The sequence below is a fragment of the Cucurbita moschata genome, unplaced genomic scaffold (genome assembly GCF_002738365.1).
Source record: "Cucurbita moschata cultivar Rifu unplaced genomic scaffold, Cmos_1.0 Cmo_Scf00011, whole genome shotgun sequence".
Lineage (NCBI taxonomy): Eukaryota > Viridiplantae > Streptophyta > Magnoliopsida > Cucurbitales > Cucurbitaceae > Cucurbita > Cucurbita moschata.
In genome coordinates, this window is record NW_019268527.1 from 2,423,494 (window position 1) to 2,437,916 (window position 14,423).

Consider the following 14,423-nt stretch of genomic DNA (forward strand, 5'->3'; position numbering starts at 1 on the left):
GGAAACTATTAATAATTTATTTTAAAATATTCTAAAAGGTTTCAAAAATATTTTTAAGGAAATCTATAATCTTTTTAAAAATATATTATTAATACTTTAACTAGTCGAATGATGGTAAATTACATTTTTATCCTTGTGTGATTGAAATTAATTTCTAAATGATTCTCGAGTAGAGTTAACCTATTAGAATGAGGACGAAGTCATTAATAGGAATGTATTTTTTAAACGAGTTAAGGACTCATTATAAGAAATCAACTTTATTTAAAAAAAATATATCTCGACAAATAATAAATAAAAATAGTGTTTGTAACATCTCGTGCCCATTACTAGTAGATATTATTCGCTTTGGGCTTTTTCTTTCGGGCTTCTTTCAAGGTTTTTAAAATGCAGTCTGTTAGGGAGAGGTTTTCACACTCTCATAAAGAATGCTTCGTTCCCTTCTCTAACTGATACGGGATCTCACAATCCCCCTCATTACGGTCTAGCATTTCGTTCCTCCCTCCAACTGATTCACCTCCATGGGGCCAGTCCTCGCTTCCACTCCCTTCGATGAACTTGGGTTGTTACCGTATTTATAAATTTAATTTTTAAAATTTAAATAATTATCAAACGAGATATGAACGGATCGAGATCGGGTTTTTGTTTTATTCACGAGGAGAATTAGGGGGAAATTTTAAATTAAAAAAAAATAGAGTGGGTATCAAAGAAAGAGGAAATGAAGTAGTATCCACTAGAGAGGATTTGGGAGGAGAGTATTAATAAATTATATTATAAAAAAAATATAACTTTTTAAATTAAAAAATTAAATAAAAACAAAAATTTTAACCTTTATTTTATTTATTTTTTTTTTCATATTCCCAACATTCATTGTAATCAATTTCTCACTCCCTCACGTCTCTACTTTATCAACAATAATTTTCTTCAATTATTTATTTATTTTCATTTTCACCTTTTTATTTTTATTTTTATTTTTTATTTTTATTTTCCACTAATTAATTAATTCATATGTCATCAAAGAATAAGAACAATGAGATAGAAATATCTTAAAAGCGCAAATCTCTCCAATCTCGTTTGTAAGGGTATTTTCGTAATTTTTACAATACAAGTTAGGAGCGTAAACAAATTGGATTGGATCGAGTTTTGACATTTTTTAAGAACCTAACATTATACTGAACGAATAGAACGGGTCAAGTGCTTTGTTGAGAATGAACAAATTTCACTTCGTAATTCTCAGCTACCAACCGTCTTTCTTCGAAATTCTACTAAATGGGTCCAGTGCAGAGCCCACCAAGCAAGCAGTAGGAGCAACGGGCAACTGCTTGGTAAGCCAATAGCTCGAAGCATTCAATGAAAGATGAACACACTGAGCAAGAACGAGAAATTGGCGTTTCAATATATATTTTAAAAATTTTGTGTTAAATATATGTTTATATAATTACATCGTAAGCAAAAATTTATATTTTGTTTGGTCATATAAATAAATAAATAAATAATTAATTAATTAATTAATTAATTAAGGAAGGAAAAAGATTCCCTCAAGAAGGCTATAAATATGAGCTTTGTGTAGGAAGAAACACATAGACTTTCTCACACATCACTTCTTTCTCTCTCTACTTTCCCGGAAAATTAGTTCATATTTTCCCGAGAAAATGGGAAAGCTAAGCTTGAGCTGTTGGAGTAGCTTTGTTGAGAATTCAAAGCCTTACTTTGCCATGATATCTTTACAATTTGGATATGCTGGCATGAACATCATCTCCAAAGTCTCTCTTAGTAGAGGGATGAGCCATTACGTTCTCGTCGTATATCGACACGCTTTCGCTACCGCTTCTATTGCTCCCTTCGCTTTCTTCTTCGAACGGTAACGTCCTCTTGTTTCCCGTTCGAAGTTTTCTCGACTCTATTTTGAAAATAAAACGCTTTTATTTGTCGTTTATTACGATAGTTGAAGTTGTTTTTCCTTTCGAACTTGCGGGTCGGGAATATTTGTCGTTTATACTTTTTTTCACTTCGATTTCAGGAGAGAACAACCGAAAATAACACTCAAAGTTTTCACTCAAATCTTCGTGTTGGCTTTGCTTGGGTGAGTACTTTCTTTACTTTGAGACATACACGGGTTGAGCTAAGTTGGATTCTATTGAGGAAATTTTTTTTACTAACTCGAACTCGAACGAACCGAGGTAGTGTTCACAACCCAACTCAACTCTTTATTTTCAAGTTGGGTTGGATTGAATTGTCGGGTTGTTTAATTTTTTGTACAGTACATATCACATTAATAACTAAAATCTTATAAAACTCAAATATCAAATATTCTGAAGTCACAACACGACACTAACACACGCTTTCTAAAAATTCTTGGATAGGAGTGTAGACAAATAGGGTTAGGATACGTAACAGCCCAAGCCCACGTCTAACAAATATTGTCTTATTTAGACTTTCCCTTTCGAGCTTCTTCTCGAGATTTTAAAATGCGTTTACGCGTTTTATAAGTAATGTTTCGTTCCTCTCTCCAACCGATGTGGGACCCTCCAATCCACCCCCTTTCGAGGTCCAGTGGGCACACCGTCTCGTGTCCACCCACTTCAGGGTTCAGCCTCCTCGTTGGGCCATCGCCCGGTGTCTAGCTCTGATATCATTTGTAACAGCCTAATAAGAGCTAAACTCATTATCATGCAAAAAAAAAAAAAAAAAACAAACACTACTTACAATATTTTTCATTGTTTTTACAATTTTTGCAGCCCTGTTATCGATCAAAACTTCTATTATGCTGGATTGAAATACACTTCACCAACTTTCTCGTGTGCCATGAGCAACATGCTGCCTGCAATGACATTCGTGATGGCTGTGATCTTCAGGTACTTCAATCAAAAACATCAAAATCCAAGAACATTCACTTCTTTTTGGATCAAAACCTAAAAATTTCTCATTTTTCTGTTCGATTTTGATGGAAAATTCAAAATTTTTCTTGAACAAGGATGGAAAAATTAGAGATGAAGAAGCTGAGATGCCAAGCCAAGTTCTTGGGAACTTTAGTGACGGTGGTTGGTGCTATGCTGATGACATTATACAAAGGCCCATTGATTCAAATGGCTTGGTCTAAACACTCTCATGTTCCCACAAGTTCTAATGATCAAGCTTCTGCCAATAAAGATTGGTTCAAAGGCTCAATCTTCCTCATTATTGCCACTCTTGCTTGGTCTTCTCTTTTCGTCTTGCAGGTATTAGCCCCGGAAAGAACCCGGGTCTTGTTTCGGTTTGTTTTTTGGTGAAACGGGTTTTATATAAATGACGTGCTTGAGTTGTACAAAGTGTACGGTGCCGTGTTTTAGAATTCCAGATGATGGTTTTTTCTATTTTGATGAAATTACGTGTTTAAGTTGTACAAAGTGTACAGTGTCGAGTTTTAAAATTCCATATGACGGTTTTTTCTATTTCGATGAAATGGTCTTTATATAAACTACGTGTTTGAGTTGTACAAAGTGTACGGTGTCAAGTTTTAGAATCCCAGAGGACGATTTTTTCTATTTCAGACAAATGGTTTCTTAACATTGGTTCAAAAGGTTGATCCTGGGTCTTGTTTCGGTTTGTTTTTCCGTGTAACGGTCTTTATATAAACGATGTGTACAGTGTCGAGTTTTAAAATCCCAGATGACGGTTTTTTCTATTTCAATGAAACGAGCTTTATATAAACGACATGTTTGAGTTGTACAAAGTGTACAATGTCAAGTTTTAGAATCCCAGATGACGGTTTTTTCTATTTCAATGAAACGTGATTTATATAAACGACGTATTTGAGTTCTACAAAGTGTACAGTGTCGAGTTTTAAAATCCCAGATGACGGTTTTTTCTATTTCGAAAGAATGATCTCGTAACATCAATTCGAAACCGTTGACCGTCTTTCTTTTTCGGGGTGTAGAATCAGGCATTGAAGACATACATGAACCACCAGCTAACCCTCACCACACTAGTATGCTTTATGGGGACCTTACAAGCCATAGCTGTGACTGTAGTAGCTGAACACAAAGCTTCTGTTTGGAGAATTGGTTGGGACATGAACCTCCTTGCTGCCGCCTACGCCGTAAGCTCCCGACCCGCTCTCACAAACCCGACTAATCTTTATCGTCACAATAACATGATATCGAACCAATACGATAATTTCATATTTAACGTAAAGGTCCCTTAGGGACATTTCGGTTAAAAATATTATCGAGATTGTCGGTTCACGCACATTAGGGTTAGGGTTTACGAGTCTCGAGTTTTTAACCTAACGGGTAATTTTTTTTTTTTTAAGGGAATTGTGACGTCAAGTATTTCATATTATGTACAAGGGTTGGTGATGAAGAAGAGAGGACCTGTATTTGCAACAGCATTTAGCCCTTTGATGATGATCATTGTAGCCATCATGGGCTCTTTCATCCTATCTGAAAAAATTTACCTTGGAGGGTAAGTAATTATTTTTATCTCAATACTTTTATTTATATTGGATTTTTTTTTTTTTTTACTATCCTATAAAAATTACTATAGAAAAATTAAAGTAATTTTTATTTTTTAGTGTATATATATATATATATAATTTATAATTATTTTTTAATATATTTTCATCAAAATATTTTTATCTATATTGGATTATTTTTTTACCATCCTATAAAAATTACTATAGAAAATTAAAGTAATTTTTATTTTTTAGTGTATATATATATATATATATATATATATATAATTTATAATTATTTTTTATCAAAATAATTTTATTTATATTGGATTGTTTTTTTACTATCCTATAAAAATTACTATAGAAAAATTAAAGTAATTTTTATTTCTTAGTGTATATATATATATATATATAATTTATATTTTTTAAACTATACTCTTATATTTAATTTTTTTTAAGAACTTTAAAAAAGATAAAAAAATATTCTTAAAATTGACGATGAATATGATCTATAAGGTATAGATAGATAGTTTTCGTTCATATATGGACGGTAATAAATTTTTAAATTTTTTTTAATAAAGATTAATGACTTTTTAAACATGGTACTAACGATGAGGGTATTATGAGTATTATTGAAAATTTTTAAATAAAATCGAGACAAACTCGAAACTATCACTTTTTTTGTTTAACTTGAAACTATCTCGAGTCTATATTTGTTTTAAAGAGAACACGATATGAACTTAATTATTACTTGCATTGATACGTTCAAATTTCTGAGCGATATATATATATATATATATATATATATATATATATATAATCATTAAATCCCTAATTATTAACAAAATTATATGATTTGTGATGTGACAGAATAATAGGATCCATCTTGATAGTATTTGGATTATATTCAGTCCTATGGGGGAAGCATAAGGAGAATTTGGAGACCAAAAGTGCTGATGATGATGCTCATAAATTACCACAAGCAATTAAGCTTTCTTCTCAACCAAATAATAATAATAATCTAAATCTCGAACCTAATAAGCTCTCGAATTCACTTATTATTTCCATGCCCGACCCTGAAAGCCCCATCAAGCCGAACCAAAACCCATGAGAATGATTTAGCATTGGGGAGGGGTATTTTCGTCAAAGTTCGAGCCTGGTTTTTGGTGTCGTAGGGGAAGGATTTACCTTTATTCAGTCGTACTGGCGTAGGCCATCTAAAGCAACGCAACCCAGTTCTACTTGATTACGCCCCGTGCTCGTTTAAGGAGAGAGTTTGCTTTACCCAACTCCTACTTTTATGATAAGGCAGAACCCCGACCCAACATTCATTAGTTTCGTATGAAGAATCAAAGCGTTCGATCCCTACAAGCATCTACTCGTATTAAGATGAAAAGCATGATTTTCATATATTTATGATGTTTGAGTTCTTGGGTTTTGTAGAAATATTTTGTACTCGTGACAAAAATAAATATATATAATTAATATAAGTTGTTAAGTCTATGTCCCGATTTCTTTCTTAGTTTTATCCGATTGCTTACGAATAATCATATTTATATCATTCGAATTAAATTTTTTTAAAAAAAAAAATTTAATAAAGAAAGAAATTATTAATATATTAAAAATGACATAATAGCAAGAGAATGTCATAATTTTTTTAAAAAAATATTTTATTGTTTTAGTGAACCTAATGGATTAATAGATTTAAAATTAGAAATTGGAGTTAAACCTAACTCTAGACTCAAAGAATCTACCCAAAGATTTGCCTAAATAATAATATTATTAGTATTTAAAATAAAAAAACAATACTATCAAAAACATTGTACGCTGGCAACATCGATTCAAGAGGGGAACGAGTGTCAGCAATGACACTGGCACACCAGGAAGGTAAATTGTGAGATCCTACGTCGGTTGGAGAGGGGAACGAAACATTCTTTAAGGGTGTGGAAACCTCTTTCTAAGAGACGTGTTTTAAAAACCTTAAGGGGAACCTCGGAAGGGAAAACTCAAAGAGTACAATATCTGCTGACGGTGGGATTGGGCTGTTACAAATGGTATCAGAGCCAAACACCGGTGGTGTGCCAGCGAGGACGTTCGGCTCTCAAGGGAGTGGATTGTAAGATCTCACCTTGATTAGAGAGAGGAATGAAGCATTCCTTATAGTGTGAAAACCTGTAACGCGTTTGAATGATTATGAACAAATAATTACACCCTTTTAATTAAAATAATATAAATAAATAAATAAATAATAATAAATAAATTAATTAATTAAAAAAAAGGTGTGAAAATGAAAGAAGCAATTAAAAAAACACACACAATGGATAAAATAATATAAAAACATGAGTTGAGGACTCAACATTGACACACTTTTTAATAATATTATTATTTTTATTTTTATTATTATTAAAATCCTAAAATTCGTATCAATTAATTGCATGCAATCATACATCAATACAATTTTAATAATTTACTTTTTTACTTTATATATTATCTTTATTAAATTACTCCTAAACCCATGGGCGGATTTAACTGCAAAATTATTATAATAAATTTAATTTTTAAGGTTTAGTTTAATTTGAAATTTTATATTTAAAGTATATAGTCTTTCAAATAATTTTGAAATTTTAAAAAATATTTAAATGGGTAGTTTTATTTTTGTAATATTTATAATTATGTAGATTTTCTTTAAATATTTTTATCTAATTACTAAATTTACAACTTTAATAAATATTGTTTTTAAAGAAAATTAAAATAAATAAAGCAACTCAATAATGGATTTTAAGATCATGGGAATGACCAAACAAACCACACTAAAATCTTATTTTATTTTATTTTATTTATTTATTTTGCTTGAATTACCACAATAATTCCATAGTTGTTTTATTGTTAATTAAAAATTAAGAATTTTTAATAAATTGTTTATTATAATATAAACTTCATTTTCATGGACATTTCGCCACATCATTTCATATAAACATAAAGATAGGCACTATATTATATAACATTTCAAGGTCTTTTTTTATGTTATTTAGTTGCCATTGGATTACTTTTAAGTTGATAATTATTTAATTATTTAATTAATTAATACTAACCAAACACACCACTTTAATTATGGTGCATCTTTTTATTTTTATTTTTTATTATTATAGCCATGTCACCACCATTAAGAAGTAAATGGGTTAAAATGATATAAAATTTTATGCATGGGTCTATTTTTTTATGTTTATTTTTCAATCGAATGGATTTTCTCGATCGAATTTAGAGTTACTTAAAAAAAATCAGATGATTCAAAAAACTCGATCAACCTGATCCATAAAAACTTTATGAATTGGTTTGGTTCGTATGTATTGAGTTGAACTGAACCTATAACAACTCACTACTAGTAAATATTGTCCTCTAGCTTTGTTTTTTGAACTTCTCAAGATTTTTAAAAAGTGGTTAGGAGAGGTTTTCAAATCTTTATAAAGAATGCTTTTTTATTTATCTAAGATGTTTTCTTTCACTCATATAACTATCTGATTTAGTTCATTAATCTGAATAAAGAATACAAAAATGAAGATATCTATTCATCGCCCCTTTTCTTCAAAAAAAAAAAAAAAAAAAAAAAAGTTTATGTATCAACGAATCACCTAAAAAAAATTTATTATTGGATCTATATCCTGACATAAGAAAGCCAATGGGAGCCACACTTGAAATGGCAATCCATAAAAAATCACTGATCTGCAGATCTATTAAAACAAGGTGATAACCAAAAGGAATTACTGAATCCCCTCTTCAGCTCACGAGAGATCTCATAGTTTAATTGTTTTTTAGAGCATTTTATTTTTATGATGTTCTACAGGTATCCATCAACATATACATCTAAACTTTTCTCATCGATGTTTCCATCCTCGAAATTGAGATATCAGCTTTACACCGATATTTCCATCAACATTTTATAAAATAAAAATATCAACAATTGTGTCTATGTTGACATTTAAAATCCTATTGAGTCGATATTTCTATTTGTAACATAAGGCGAAATGCCTCTCCGACAGACTATTTACACGGGAGAGAGAAACAACTCTAAGATCTCATGGTTAGTAACAATCGTTGGTATCAGTCACTTACAAGAGAGTCAGACATGTAATGTAGTATGATTAATACCACCTTGCAGCATGCAATAAGAATAAGAAATGCAACAAAATAAGAAAAAAGAAGTAAAGCAAGAGATGACTTTGATGATGAGTAGCAAAGGAATGATATACAATGAGAATTAGAATGTATAACCTGGCCTTGCTCATCAAGCTGCTCCTTTGGAAGCTGAATCATCTTTTGGAAGAGCAACATAGTTGACTGGTATTATGTTAGGTCCTCTCACACTTTCTCTCCGATCTTTGCTGCCGGAAAACCCATACCGGCCAGGAGTTCCGATCCGCCGCCCCGGAGTCCCCAACAATGTGTTGCTCTGACCCAATGGTTTCTTAGCTATTGGCTTTGATCCATACAGTGCCTCTTGTTCTGATGCAAGTTGCTCTTGCAGCCGTTTTTGCTCCTGTTTTTACCACAATGCTTGTTTCAAGTTAGAATACCAAGGGGCTAACTTTTTTCTTGGTCAAAAGATAATATTAGGATGGTACAGCTAGTTTGATTTGGTTCGGTTCGATTTATCCACGCTATTTAGTTATAGAAATTCTCTATTAAATTAAAATTAGCCTAAACAATTATATTGATGATAGCTTATAACTGAATTCGAATGTTTGGCTCCTTGATTAAGGATTTACGTCTAGGTTTAAATTTTTGTCAGTTTGATTCCATTTCGTTAGTACTAAATAATTGTGCCTAACTAAATCAAACCAGCCCTATTCAATTAGATCAATAGGGTTACTTATTTCGTTAGAACTAAATAATTGTGGCTAGCTAAATCAAATCAACCTATTCGATTGGATCAATAGGGTTCCTCAGATTGGGGTGGGAACTTTTGTGTTCTTGTTCAACACTCAACCTGGCACTTCTAAGCTCCCTAACACATGGAACTAGCTAGAAAATGAGAAGTTTGTAAAACACTCGGGTACTTTTGATGGGTGGTGATAAATTATATTAGAGGTATTGAAGACGATATCTTTACCCGTGATTTTCGCTTATCCTCTTCTCTCTCTAGCCGCAACTTTGCGTCCTCCTCCAAGGTATATAGAAGGGGAAGCTGCAAGATATAAAATCAAGGTCACAAGTAAGCCAAGCACAATTCAAGCCCAAAATCGATTTCCTGTTCCTTACCTTCTCATATGAGAAAGTAATTCCCCTTTCTGATTCCCATGCTTTAACTTTGGCAGCCAGATTTTCAACCATCGCTGAACAACCAAGCCGGCGTAATCAGGAACAAGAGATATTGAAAATGCATGCAACATTTAGCAATCAAACAACAAGGTTTAACTTCGTACATCTTGTTCCTCTGAATATACATGCATGGAGGATTCATAATGGTATGGTTTAACTTGATTTTGGTATTTCATTGTCCTTGAATATTAGGTTTTCAATTATGTGGCAAATAGAAGAATTATATGCCAGTATAAACATATGAATGATTTCTTTCCATTCTAAAGAACATAGTATACATGAGCATTATAACATGATTCAAATTTTAATTTCAAAGAAGGCTAAATTAAGGGCATGATGAAAAGCTCACCAGGTAATTTGGTGACCAGCACTCTTCCTTTCTCGGCTCGTTTCAAATTCTTGTGAGCTCCTCTTCCCGCGTTGTAACGTTTGTCATCCTAGGGGGAAAAAGGAAATTGAAAAAAGAAAACCAAAACAGGTTAACCATGAAAATGAAATTTTACATTAACACAGAAGTTTGCGATTATAGTCCCACTAAACACCTTCTGAATGCAATGAATTCCTAACTTCAATCAGTCACGGATTAGCAGCAGTTTACCAGACAACTAAAACTGTTCGTGGCATGGTCAAGTAACCGAAGCTATATTCTAAAGCTTTACATTGAAACGAACAGATATATTGAGAAGTAAACACTGCATGTGTACAAGTACACATATTCTCAGATCATATTCTTGTGTAAAATATTTATCTTAAATTAAGTTTGAAATGTTAAAAAATCTGAAGTGAGATTATAATTAAATCTAAAGAAGCTACTTAAGCCGCGCCGTGAATTAAAGATAATACCAACTGCATCTGGTCCCTCAAATCCTCTAAGGGTCTTATTTTTTCTCCACAATTCCCCCTAGGATCTGGACTGATTGATAATGGACAAACAATTTTCTATAGTTGAAGTATTAAGAACTTCTATCCCAAAGTAAATAAAGTAGAGAATGCTAAATCATGCACAAGTACGTAAAGAAGAATTTTCCATGTGAGAGTATGCCCCATGGCAACAAGAAGTGAAGAACCCACGCGACCACCAATGAGTGACTTTAGAAAACAGCTTCTAAAGTTCTATGGATGTGATAAACAATTGAAGTATAACAATTGGCATAACATGCTATTCATATATGGTAAATAATCACAAAGAAATGCATTTTGTACCCTTTCATAGTCATCGAGCCACTTTTCCTCCTGCAATGCAAATTGCCATTTCTCTACCTTGTCCAAGATATCCTTCCTACTTAGAGCCTGCTCTTTAGCTTCAGTGACCTGATCGTCCATGCTAGAAAGTAGATCAGAAAGATTGACAGTGCCTGAAAAGACAGGTTGACACAAAACTACCATCAAGATTTAGTACAATTCCAGAAAAACTTGGAAATTTGAATGATAGAATAAGTCTTAAACCTGAATCAATTAGACTAGTAAGAGTCTTTCGAGCAGCATCGCCATCTATATCCATATGGACCCCTCTATATATTTCTTCAAGTTCTGTTTGCCTCTTAAAAATCAGCTCCCTCATCTTGCTAGTTTTCAAAATATTTAACCGCTCAACTTCAACTTCAACCTGGCATTTGTTCAACATGAGAATTCGTTAATTTTGCATACCCTCGGACTCTTGTGCTAAGGTCTCCAGAAAGTAAGTCAAATGATGGCATAACCTGTTCAATGATATCTAAACCAAGACATCCTTTCCCAGACACCTCGTCAACAGAAGATGACATTAAACGGGTGACATGGTCAAATCTTTTTCGCTCATCAGCAGGTGCGTCCATTAGATTCCATAGATCCGTCAACTTTTTGCCAAGATTTTTAAGCTACAGTACGTGGGGTTGGGGATAGATTAGGATGGAATAAATTCACGAGTGAACCGAATATCATATAAACACAAAGGAAGAGAAACACGATGAAAATAGATCAAAGAAGGTGCTTGATTATGTAATTAACCTTTTGTAGCCTTTCTTGTTTGCTCTGTTTAAGAGAATGAATTACACCGGTCAATTTAGCAAGAGTATCATTACTGATACACCTCGAGGGGCCACTTTTAGGATCACCCAAGCTTGGGTGGACTTCATTTACAGTCTTCAGGAAATCAACTGACATCACCACCGATAGCTCATGGATGAGACTGATATTGCTGTTCACCCTTTGTAGACGTAAATGCTGCAAACATGAAGAGAACTGGCTCATACAAAAATCCCATGTAACTTATAACTTATGTACTTCGGAAAAGAAAAAACTCAACAAACAAGTTCCAAACGAGATGGCAACCTTTTCAGTTTGAAGTTCTTGGAGGTGCAATTTAAGTTCTCCCAGCTTCTTTGCTGTTAAATCACGCTCATTAATCTCCGGATCAACGTAACTTTTAGACTGACCATTTCCTGCTATTTCTGAGCATAAGGAGACAATCTGTGATTGAACTTCTGAAAATTCCTTTAATTTTTCGCGTTTCTTTGATCTCAATTCTTCCAGAATAAGTTTTATAGCACCAACTTGCTCCTTCAGAGTGCCCCTTCCCTTCTCCAACAGAAACGAAGGGATGAAAATGGCAAATCAAAAGGTCAAAATGGAAGTTGTAACAGTGACCACTTTGCATATGAAACAACAATTTGAAGACGATAAAAAAAAACTCATTATGCCACAGGAACCTACTCGTGAAAAGGAGGAGAAGCCTTCACCGAGGGCAGATGCAATGCCAGCAATCTCAGTTTCTGCTTCTGCTAACTGTTGGAGTAAATCGGCCTTGTACTTTCTCGTTCTCTCAACCTTCCTACGGTAAATATCGAGGCATTCTTGCTCAAGTTGTAGAAGCATTTTGTCTCTTTCACTATCATTTTCCCCAATTTCATCCCATATAATCTACATCTCAACAAAGAATCAAGAGTCAACTAATCTAAACATAATCCAAGAACACAAAACTGTCAGTTCAAGCTCTGTATTTACCAGTAAAATTGAGTCCACATTCCATGAGAAGTGAAAAAAAGTAACTCATTTGATACCAAACGTGATAACGAAGCTTAGCAAGTAAAATAAACACTCAGCGAGTGTGATTAGCGTACAATAAAACTATCCAAATCAATAATAGAGAACCTCAACAGACTTCAATGATTTAAATATGAACAAGAAAGTTCAAACGAAAGTAAAATTTACACATAGTCAACTCCAAGAGCAAACGATTACCAAATCATAATATAACATCAAATGACTGAGAGTAGAGAGACAAAGAAAACCTGCAACTCGCGGAGGAGAGAACCGCAAGTGGTGGGAGGAACCGTCTCCATTTCCGACGCCAAAATCCAGTAGATTTGCCGCGGAACAAATCGGTGAAAAAGGAGAATCAAACTTAGGAACCTAGAGAAAAGCGAATCCGATCGAAAATTAAAACGGACAAGCGTTACAAAGATGAAATTGCGATTCGATCGGCCACTGATTTACTTCTTCAATCTACGAAATGGCGAAGATCCCTAATCAGATAAATTCCGTTCCGAATATGGCAAGTGCAGATTTTGAGTTAGGTTTTTGGCGCCAAGCGCTCCTTTCGTTTTAAAACAATATTTATTATTTCCTTCCGTTTTTTTTTTCCCCCAGAAATATTATAATTCGAATAAATTTATACAAGTCATTAATGCTGCTCGATTTGAAATATTTGAAATATTTTAAATTAATTTTGGGTAATTTTTTAAATAAAAATGAGAAATTACAAAAATAGGATAGTGAACAGCATTTCCAATAAATTTATTTTAGGTTAAATTAATAAAATAGAAAAAAAAAACTCCTTTAATAATATTAAACCTTTTAAAAAATTAAAAATATTTGTTCCATTTTTTAAATACATTAATTTTGAATTCTAAAAAAGTTTAAAAAATTTTAAAAAGTATTAATTTAAGATATTTTATTTATATTTAAAATACATTTAAAAAAAATACTAAAATGAATTTAATAATTAAAACATGGGCTTAATATCACTAACATACGTTATAAAAAATGTTTTAAATTATTCAAAATTCTTTTTTTTTTCTTTTTTAATATTCAAAATTGACTTAAAAGAGATTGATATTGAAATTTTTTATTTTTGAGTAATACCCCATAAATGAGAGGTACATGAATGAACCGATACCATATCTGAATGAGAGAAATCCTGATAATAGGATGACTGAGAAAAACTTAAAACAATTGAAAGTTACTATCTATACCAACAAAATACACATTTATTTTTTATAACTCTCGTATAAATAGATGAGATGATTTGATGTGTAACTATAATTACTAATACTCGAAGAGGCACTCTCGTAACATTTAAATTTTAACTATTTGACCGAAGTATAAAATTTACTTAAATTTTTAATTTTTGCATATACATTATTCGAAAGAGTCGTGTTTGAAAAACCGCCTGTTTTATTTAAATTTCTCTAAATGGACACGGGAAGTTAGTAGGGAGGTTAATTCCCGACTAAAAAACTGAAAAACATAGAAATAAAGAAGGTCTCGACTTCGAATGGGACCTAATAAGTCATATCTTCTTTGATCATATTGAAACGAGGAAAAAAAAAGAATGTCTATAGTTACGAGAAGAAAAACGGGAATTCGAAGAGCTGTGTCCCATGAGTTATAATTAAGTTCAAAATAGATATATAAAGAT

General features: G+C 32.4%; 2 protein-coding genes across 2 annotated transcripts; one reads left to right on the top strand and one right to left on the bottom strand.

Moving 5' to 3' along the window:
• The first annotated feature begins 1,606 nt into the window (after positions 1-1,606).
• LOC111450059 (WAT1-related protein At5g07050-like) lies at positions 1,607-5,858 on the top strand. Its single transcript, XM_023090206.1, has 7 exons — positions 1,607-1,858; positions 2,018-2,080; positions 2,736-2,852; positions 2,972-3,215; positions 3,914-4,075; positions 4,289-4,440; positions 5,300-5,858. The coding sequence occupies exons 1-7, from the start codon at positions 1,650-1,652 to the stop codon at positions 5,538-5,540; spliced, it is 1,188 nt and encodes a 395-aa protein (XP_022945974.1). The 5' UTR covers positions 1,607-1,649; the 3' UTR covers positions 5,541-5,858.
• Positions 5,859-8,487: 2,629 nt separating this feature from the next.
• LOC111449294 (65-kDa microtubule-associated protein 5) lies at positions 8,488-13,290 on the bottom strand. The gene is made up of 11 exons (XM_023089134.1): positions 13,015-13,290; positions 12,437-12,643; positions 12,056-12,301; positions 11,732-11,947; positions 11,446-11,601; positions 11,192-11,351; positions 10,949-11,100; positions 10,095-10,182; positions 9,686-9,759; positions 9,537-9,611; positions 8,488-8,963 (listed from the first exon to the last, which is right to left on the bottom strand). Exons 1-11 carry the CDS (start codon positions 13,063-13,065, stop codon positions 8,712-8,714), a joined length of 1,677 nt encoding a protein of 558 aa, XP_022944902.1. The 5' UTR covers positions 13,066-13,290; the 3' UTR covers positions 8,488-8,711.
• Between the last annotated feature and the right edge of the window lie 1,133 nt (positions 13,291-14,423).

Excerpts from the sequence above, each read along its gene's own strand:
- LOC111450059 (XM_023090206.1), top strand. The coding sequence starts at position 1,650 with ATGGGAAAGCTAAGCTTGAGCTGTTGGAGTAGCTTTGTTGAGAATTCA. Across the intron at positions 3,216-3,913 it reads CTTCTCTTTTCGTCTTGCAG|AATCAGGCATTGAAGACATA; the intron begins GTATTAGCCCCG and ends TTCGGGGTGTAG. Across the intron at positions 4,076-4,288 it reads TCCTTGCTGCCGCCTACGCC|GGAATTGTGACGTCAAGTAT; the intron begins GTAAGCTCCCGA and ends TTTTTTTTTAAG.
- LOC111449294 (XM_023089134.1), bottom strand. The coding sequence starts at position 13,065 with ATGGAGACGGTTCCTCCCACCACTTGCGGTTCTCTCCTCCGCGAGTTG. Across the intron at positions 12,302-12,436 it reads GCTTCTCCTCCTTTTCACGA|GGAAGGGGCACTCTGAAGGA; the intron begins GTAGGTTCCTGT and ends CTGTTGGAGAAG. Across the intron at positions 11,948-12,055 it reads AAGAACTTCAAACTGAAAAG|CATTTACGTCTACAAAGGGT; the intron begins GTTGCCATCTCG and ends TCATGTTTGCAG.